Here is a 7,940-nt window from a genome sequence, read left to right on the forward strand (position 1 = left end):
CAAACTTGCTATTTATTTTCACGCTAATTATAGTTTATTCTTTTCTTCGAGTGAAATTCTTGACGTTTATTCAACCCAAAAGGTGCCAGAGAGAACAACTGTGCACTCCAATATGCCTCTTTAGTGATCAAAAATTTTTCAATGTTCGTTGAATTGTCTGCAGTCACCTGCACTTGATCAATACATTGAAATGAAAAGTCGCTTAAATCGTGCGGTGTTTTGTTAAAATGCACCGCTACCTCACAAGTTTTTTTCTTGGTGATCATAGCAGACTTGTGGTTGCGAAATCTAACTCTAAAGTCGGTTGTTGTAGAACCAATGTATTGCAGGCGACATTTCTTACACGAGGCCAAATAAACAACATTTTTGGAATCACAAGAAAGTTTTGATCGTATTTTGTAATTCTTGCCTGTTTGAAAACTTTGGAAAGAATTTGATTCAACAAAGAAATTGCGGCAGAGATCGCATCTTGTTCTTTTACATTTAAAACAACCTTGAACCTCAACAGCCCTTTCATGTTCGGTGTTAGGGCCATAACGAGATGGCGCCAACAGTTCCTTGAGATTTTTAGATCTGCGAAAAGAGGCTATGATGGAATTTGGAGGAAAAAGTTCTTTTAATTTGGGGTTGGATTCCAAAATATCTAGGTGTTTTCTAATGATGCGACCTACATCAGGCAAATTTGGATTAAATGTGGTCACAAATGGAAATAATTTCTTCTTAGATTTGGCACGAGGTCTAAGTAAGTCATTTCTAGATGTAGTTGAGGCTTTGAGAAATTGATCGTCCACTAATTTGGAGGAATAACCCTGATTGACTAGATAACCTTTGTATTCAGTCATTCTCTCGAAAAGAAAAGCTTGTTCAGAGCAATTTCTTTGTAATCTTGTCGCTACGCCATAGGGGATAGCCTTGAAAACGTGTTTAGGATGAGCACTTGATGGTGGGAGGTACAAATGGCTATCAGTTGGCTTTGAATAAACGTCTGTCTGAATAAAACCCTCGACAAGATGTAAAGTTAAATCTAGTACGTGGAGCTCGCGTTCAGAAAAAACTAATTCAAATTTAATAGTGGGATATAAAGAATTTATAAATTCAGTAAACTCATGCAGTGCGGGGAGGCCCCTGTTGCCAGAGATCAAAAACTCATCGCGGTATCGCCACCATAAAGCCGGCTTTATGGGGCCAGAAAATTTAGCTTCAAAATCTATTTCCCCCATAGCAAGATCCGCGTAACTACAGGCGTTCTTAGGGCCCATGGCTGTGCCATGAATTTGTAAGAAAAAATTTTCTTTGAAAACCGAATGATTGCTCTTTAAACAAATTTCTACCGCTTCTAAAATGCAATTTGTGGAAGGAAGCTGATTTTCTCTAGCATTCAGTGCCTTCTTTACTGCAGTGAGACCAAGTTTATTATCTATGTTAGGGAACATTGACACAACATCCCATGAAACCAATAGGGTGCCTTCGGGAAAGGGGCCATTTCGATTAAGCTCCTCTATCCTATTAAGTAGATCGGTGGTATCTTTGATGAAAGATGGCAATTCACGAGCTAGTGGTTGCAAATAAAATTCAGGAAAGGCCAAGAGATTTTCTATTGCCGTACCACAACAAGATGTAATGAGCCTTAGTGGGTTCCCTGCTTTGTGGGTTTTGATGTTTCCGAAGGCGACCCCTGGTTTGGCTTCTTTGTTAACTATCCAATTAGCTACTTGGTTTGAAATTTCACCTTTTCTGACCCATTTATCACACCAATTCTCAACTACAGTCAAATGCCTATTAGTAGGATCATCCTGTAAAGGTTTGTAATGCAATTGATTTTGAAGCTGGCCGAACATTTTGTCCTCGTATTCTTCTTTCTCAATTAAAACGAAGCGGGAACCTTTATCTTGGATCCGAATTACAACATCAGAATTTCTTAATTGTTTTAACGCAACTCGTTCTCCTTTAGTTAAGTTATCTCTAGCTAATTTAATGTTTTGAGGGTTTATCAAATCACGCCTAACACTAGATAGAAAGAGTTCAAGTTCTGGATACCTTGATGGCGGTGGCTTCCATTTCTTTTCTTTCGGAACTTGAGGAAGGTGACTAGGTGATTCTTGGCCATCCTCAGGGTTGCTCTCAATGAAAAATACTGCTGTCCGCAAGCGGGCCTCAAAAGCTTCCATATCATCATATACACGTTGCCAATCGACATCTTTTGGCATAGGGCAGAAAGATGGTCCTTTCTTGAGTAGATTGTTTTGATCTTGGCTGATGGACAAGTTTGAAAGGTTGATGGGATCCAACTGATGCGATACATTAGAAGTCGCTGTGTGCGGTAGCCTGCGTTTTCGACGAAAACGTTTTCGCTTCCTCACTAGCCTCTTTATCCCGTGGTAACGGCGGGCTTGTGGGGCAGTATCGGTGGGTGGATCACTGATGTTAGATGAAAGTAATTCCTGATCTAACGGAATTGTTTTTAGCATCTTTCTTTTCTCGCGTTCTTTCAAGTCGCAAAGTAAGTTGGAATTTTCCATTTTCAGGCCATTCCAGAGATAGATTGCAGTGCCATTACTAACGGATGAGAATATTTGTTCTCTACAAAATTGGAGCTCTCGCTGTAGAAGATCGACTTTGTTCTGCGAGACTTGTAGGACAGCAACGCAGAGTTCCTTTGACGTTCGTTGGAGTGATTGCTTGCAAAGCCTCACGAGGTCAGCATCATCGACGTTAAGTGCCAAATTAAAACTTAAACTAAATCCAGCTGGAATAACGTTGTTATCCAAGCAGTTTTTAAGAAAAGTACAATGGTGTTGGTATCTGGACAGCTTGTCCCAGACACGTGCTGTTTGTGCTACTGTGGAGTGAAGTAATGGCATCTCTGGATCAACTTGGACAGATGATTCACAGGCGGACGAAAGCAGGACGTAGGATATCAATAATAAGTTAGAATGCTTCGAGCCAACAGATTCAACGAACATTGAAAAATTTTTGATCACTAAAGAGGCATATTGGAGTGCACAGTTGTTCTCTCTGGCACCTTTTGGGTTGAATAAACGTCAAGAATTTCACTCGAAGAAAAGAATAAACTATAATTAGCGTGAAAATAAATAGCAAGTTTGGCGGCCATTCAAATTTAGTTGTTCAAAGGCCCCGGCCACGGATCCTGTTAGCTTTGTTAGCGCAAGGTAATCTCAGGGGCCCCCATCTGGGATTTTATTACAATATTGTTGTTTAAAGGCCCGGTTCGGGGCGCCTGCTGTACCTAGCCGCGGCATGGTTTCAGGAGCTTTGTTTGGGGATTTTGTTATAACTTTCGCTAAAAAATCTTTTTACGCAACTTCCTAGACATTTCCAGCTGACTCGACGAACTACGAAACGTTTTCTTTTTTCTTATCTTTTTCTTATCTTATTTGTATTGTATTTTCTCATTAATTGTATTGTTTTTTTGTATTTTGGTACCGCATTGTTATAGTTTTCCACTTAGTAATTACCGATTGTTCATCACTTGTTAATTTTTTGCTATCATGTGTTATCACGCCCTGTTATGTAATCATCTTTGTAATGTTATGTCATCTTTTATACTGTGAGCCTATTTAAGGAAATTTTAATTCATTAATCACTTGCACTGCAACTGATGAAGGTCAACGACCGAAACGTCTTTTTTTATTAAAACTTTTTATCTTTTTAGATTTTTTATTGTATATAGTTTTCTTCGCTCCAAGTTGTCCGTCCTCGTCGTTTTTTGTACCAGTTTTTTTTTTAAATTGATTCTTCGAGGTTTGGACTGTGAATCCTTTCGGATCCTTCTGGCACAAGCATCTCTGTTGGCTCGAAGCATTCTTACTTATTATATATATATATATCAGGAGTGCATATGCAGCAAACTGCCCGTCAACAATAACAATAACGATGTGATACAAACTCAAGCAGTTTAAGGCCTGGGTCAAGGGCTTTTAAGAGGAAAAATGGTCTATTCTAGATAACTTTAACAAATTCAATGGCACTGAACTGAAATTTGGAAGATAAAAAGATCTCATCATTCTGAAAATTTCTAAGCATAATGAGTAGTGCTATAGATCACGTGACATGTCACGTGATCATTTTTGTGAAAAAAGCGAAGATTTGACAGGTAGGCGACGGTTTTAAGAGATAACATCAAACAAAAACGCGTTTCTAATAAAGATTAAATATTTCCATCGCTTCACGTTTGGAATGATCGTCCATTGTTCTCCAGAAAAAAAATTATCGGGGCAAAGGTCATTTTTTAGTCCACAATTCAACTTTTGATCGTTAATTTCTCCAATTTAAAAACTCAAGGACAGTCATTCCAAACGTAGAAAGTTAAATATTTAAAATCTGCTTCGGAAACACTAATTCAGTTATTTTTATTAAGAAAATTCGCCGCCATATCGCCGATTTACGAAATTCTCATTTTTTGGTCGCGTGATCTGTCACGTGATCAAAATTATACGTTAAGGCAAAAGAAAACATCAAGTTTAATATTCAGGGAAAATTTCATCCTGTTTTAGGCAGACAAACCGAAGATATAGGGGATCATTCATATTTTCTGAACACCCTTCAAACCCAGGCCTTAAGCTGCTTGAGAAGGGCAAATCTTTTTTAATGCTGATTTGCTGTAACAGAGGGCAAGTTTTCTTAATTTCCTTTCCCCGAGGGCAAAATTACTTGCTCCTTATTGGTCGAGCGGCGAAAATACTCGCTCCAGATTGGCTTAGCACGTCAGTTCTACATTTCGTTGGTTTCTTCATTTTCAAGTTCTTTCGAATTCTTTGGAGTTCGACTGTTAATTAGCCGGGTTGTTTGTGCCACAAATGCATGGAAATCAAGTGCTGCAGCTAGAAAAAAAACTCCTAAACGTTAACTTTTCGTGTCAATTGGGCTAAAAACTTGGATCGGATTGACATTTGTTTAGCTGAGAAACTGAAATCAGTCATGGCGACCAAGTGCTTTCACCTTGCTACTTCTTCTTTTAACAAATGATAACCGAGCACAACAGTGTCCTTTTGATGGGAGGAAGGAGCAGATCAAATTTAGTGGAAGAAATTACTTCGTAAGTTCCTTCTTTAGATCCACCGTTTTCTGTTTTTATCGATCTATTTTCGCAGATTTTCAAGCGGTAGGAAGCTGCCTAACATTAAGTTTTATCGTTAGTTTACTTTTGAATTAAACTCATATTCTCTCTTCATTACATGTGTAAAATTTACAACTCAGTCAATATTGCTCCTATACTGAAATCTAAATAAACGTCATGAAAAGGAGAACACGGGGCACTCTTGGTTGCTTGGCTTACAACTGAATGAGAGCCGAGCGGTGCGAACGAAACTTCCCCGAAACAAAATGTTCAAAAATTAGTTTTTCCACGAATATTTGTCCTATCGAAACGATTAAAGTATATTAAGCTTGAAACACGTAAAATAAGGGAAAATTATTGATTGTTGCTCGGAAACGCACTAAAATAGTAAACGGCTTGCAAGTTGCCTAAATTGGTAGGGGTCAGTTGCGTTCAAGTTAACAGAGAAGCAAATTTCACCGTCGTTTACTCATGTTCTCCACAAAACCTTAAATTAGGTCACTTCACGTTGTTGTTTTGCGGAGGACAGCAAAGAAATGTACCAAAATTTAAAATGCACGTGCGGAGCGATTGTTTTTGTTCAAATGTTGCTGCTGCCGTCGTCGCTGCTAAACAGGGTTCCCAGACATATTTGGCGCTCGGATAAAAATGTTGGAAAAATCATAACTAGGTTAATATTGCTCCTACTAAAATAATTCTGGCCTTAACAAAAATTTTAAGAATTAAAGAGTCTCTGTCAACCAGTGCGCTTTGGCGGCGTTGAGTCGTGTGGCGGCCATTTTAGCTTATATCGAAATTTCAGTTCTCAGAGTCTTGGCTTTTTCCGAGGATCTTCTGCGCTATGTGAACGATTTACGGTCCGGTGTGTTAAGACATCATTACATCATAGAATTTCTATATTTATTACATCCATTTTGAAATGACTGGTGATCCCTGCAATCTGATTGGCTCTCAACAGTGCGATTTATTCCCAAATTGCACCATTTTTTGCTCTAAATCACATCCTTTCTTTAGCCCATTAAAATGGAAATGAAGTAGCAAAAATAGAATATTAATACTAACAATGATACTCTGTGATTTCAAAATAGGTGTAATAAAGTGGTAATTGAACTTTGTGTCGTGTAATTTTGGTCTGAAATCATACTTGTGATTTCAAATCGAACGAGCGCGATTTTGAAATCACGCGCGTATGATTTCAGACCAAATTGCACTCCACTCAGTTCAATTACCATTATATATTTGTTGTTGTTTTTTTTTTTTTAATTAAGTTTGAGCCAAAAAAAAAAAAAACGATTTTGTTGTGGTCAGGCCAACTGTCGCGACCTCCGCCAAAACGTGGTAGGCCGCCAAAGATTGAAAAAAACAAGTCGATTCTTTTGCGAGAGAGCACTTTCAACCTCTGGAACCAGAAGACGATTGATCTTGGTTTTCAGCGAAACACCAATAGCGAATTTGCGGAGGTTTCTTGTCTCCACGCTTGCAAGTAAAGTGGCATCGCAAACCTTCATCTCGACACGGACAGCCGCGGTATTTCCCAGATTTCTTTGAACACATTGTTGAACAGCTGCGAGTCTAAGAGGAAATTGCAAAATACACAAGCTTACATATTTAGGATTATTTTCGTTCAAGATGTCGTAAATAAATTTATCTAGTTCTCTACTTACCACGCGGTTTAGTGGAACCGAAATTGTCTGACTTGTCGCTGAATAAGTCGAAGCAGCTTGTAATCTTCGAGTTGCAATTGCAACCGGAGAGCCATAATAATTTTCCACCATCTCTTCCTCTGCCGAATCCTCCATTTCTACTTCACGACTTAGGTCCACCATATTTGAAAGTGTACTCAACTGATCCTTTGACAAGAAGAACTTCGAGAGCTTCCAAACACGGCTGCCGCGCCAAAGAAGCCCTGGTGTAAACAATAACACACGTGCGCAAAGGCCTGTGGTTGAAAGAGACTCTTTAACGCTTGGTTGTGGCCCGAAATATTAGAGCGTTTAAAACTTCTGCGAGTTTTTACAGTCCAAGCGCATGGAAGCAGAGCGGCGCAAATGCGGTGATTGCATGTACACAGCTCCAAAACAAAACGGTTCAAAAAATAATGTTTCTGCGAATAAAGCTTGAATAGAGAAAAATTATCGATTGTTGCCTGGGAGAAAGTATTTTCATAATTTGTAAACGGCCGTCAAATTACACGTCATGATTTTTTGTGTAAGGGCAAGTTAGCGGCCCGGGGAAAAAATTTGGAAATTTAAACTGTGTCAATTCTGTTCCTGTAGTAATAATTCTAGTCTCTAAATAAACGTTAACAAATTGCGAATACGGAAAAGAAAGTGCTTAGTATTTGGTAGAATTATTTCAGAGCTTTTAAACTTGTGTGTGTTTACAAAGACATGAGAGCGGTGTGGTGCGAGTGAAAAAAAAAAACAAAAAAAAAAACACGGCCATTAAACAATACTGTCAAAAAAATTAATTCCTACACAAATATCCATGGTATCGAGAATTTAATAAACCATAAAGGCATCTGTCGGAAAAGCTTTAAACACGTAACATAAATATAAATTATCGATTGTTGCCTGGAAGAAAGCATTTTCGTTTACAAATGATCTGTAAACGGCCGTCGAATCACGTAAACTGGTAAACATGATATTTTCTGCGAGAGCAAGTAAGCTCCCGGGGGAAAATGTTGGGAAATTCAAAACAGTCTCAATTCTGTTCCTTTTTTTTTTTTTTTTGATAATTCTAGTCCCTAAATAAACATTTTCGTTTACAAATGATGTCTTTAAACGGCCGTCGGAATCACGTAAAGCGGTAAACATCGTATTTTTTGCGAGTGCAAGTTAATAGCTCCCAGGAAAAATGTTTA

At 38.4% G+C, this 7,940-nt stretch overlaps 2 protein-coding genes across 2 annotated transcripts; both read right to left on the bottom strand.

The window, feature by feature from the left end:
* Positions 1 to 9: 9 nt before the first annotated feature.
* On the bottom strand, positions 10 to 2,663 carry LOC146450269 (uncharacterized). Its single transcript, XM_085100562.1, has one exon. It carries the CDS (start codon positions 2,517 to 2,519, stop codon positions 24 to 26), a length of 2,496 nt encoding a protein of 831 aa, XP_084956688.1. The 5' UTR covers positions 2,520 to 2,663; the 3' UTR covers positions 10 to 23.
* Positions 2,664 to 6,334: 3,671 nt separating this feature from the next.
* On the bottom strand, positions 6,335 to 6,968 carry LOC146450270 (uncharacterized). Its single transcript, XM_085100549.1, has 2 exons — positions 6,742 to 6,968; positions 6,335 to 6,649 (listed from the first exon to the last, which is right to left on the bottom strand). Exons 1-2 carry the CDS (start codon positions 6,901 to 6,903, stop codon positions 6,470 to 6,472), a joined length of 342 nt encoding a protein of 113 aa, XP_084956675.1. The 5' UTR covers positions 6,904 to 6,968; the 3' UTR covers positions 6,335 to 6,469.
* Positions 6,969 to 7,940: the final 972 nt, after the last annotated feature.

This window comes from Pavona decussata, unplaced genomic scaffold (genome assembly GCF_977016875.1).
Source record: "Pavona decussata unplaced genomic scaffold, jaPavDecu1.1 SCAFFOLD_469, whole genome shotgun sequence".
In the NCBI taxonomy this organism is placed as follows: domain Eukaryota; kingdom Metazoa; phylum Cnidaria; class Anthozoa; order Scleractinia; family Agariciidae; genus Pavona; species Pavona decussata.

Coding starts and splice junctions, on each gene's coding strand:
- LOC146450269 (XM_085100562.1), bottom strand. CDS start 2,519: ATGGAAAATTCCAACTTACTTTGCGACTTGAAAGAACGCGAGAAAAGA.
- LOC146450270 (XM_085100549.1), bottom strand. CDS start 6,903: ATGGTGGACCTAAGTCGTGAAGTAGAAATGGAGGATTCGGCAGAGGAA. Junction 6,650..6,741: donor CGGTTCCACTAAACCGCGTG/GTAAGTAGAGAA, acceptor ATTTCCTCTTAG/ACTCGCAGCTGTTCAACAAT.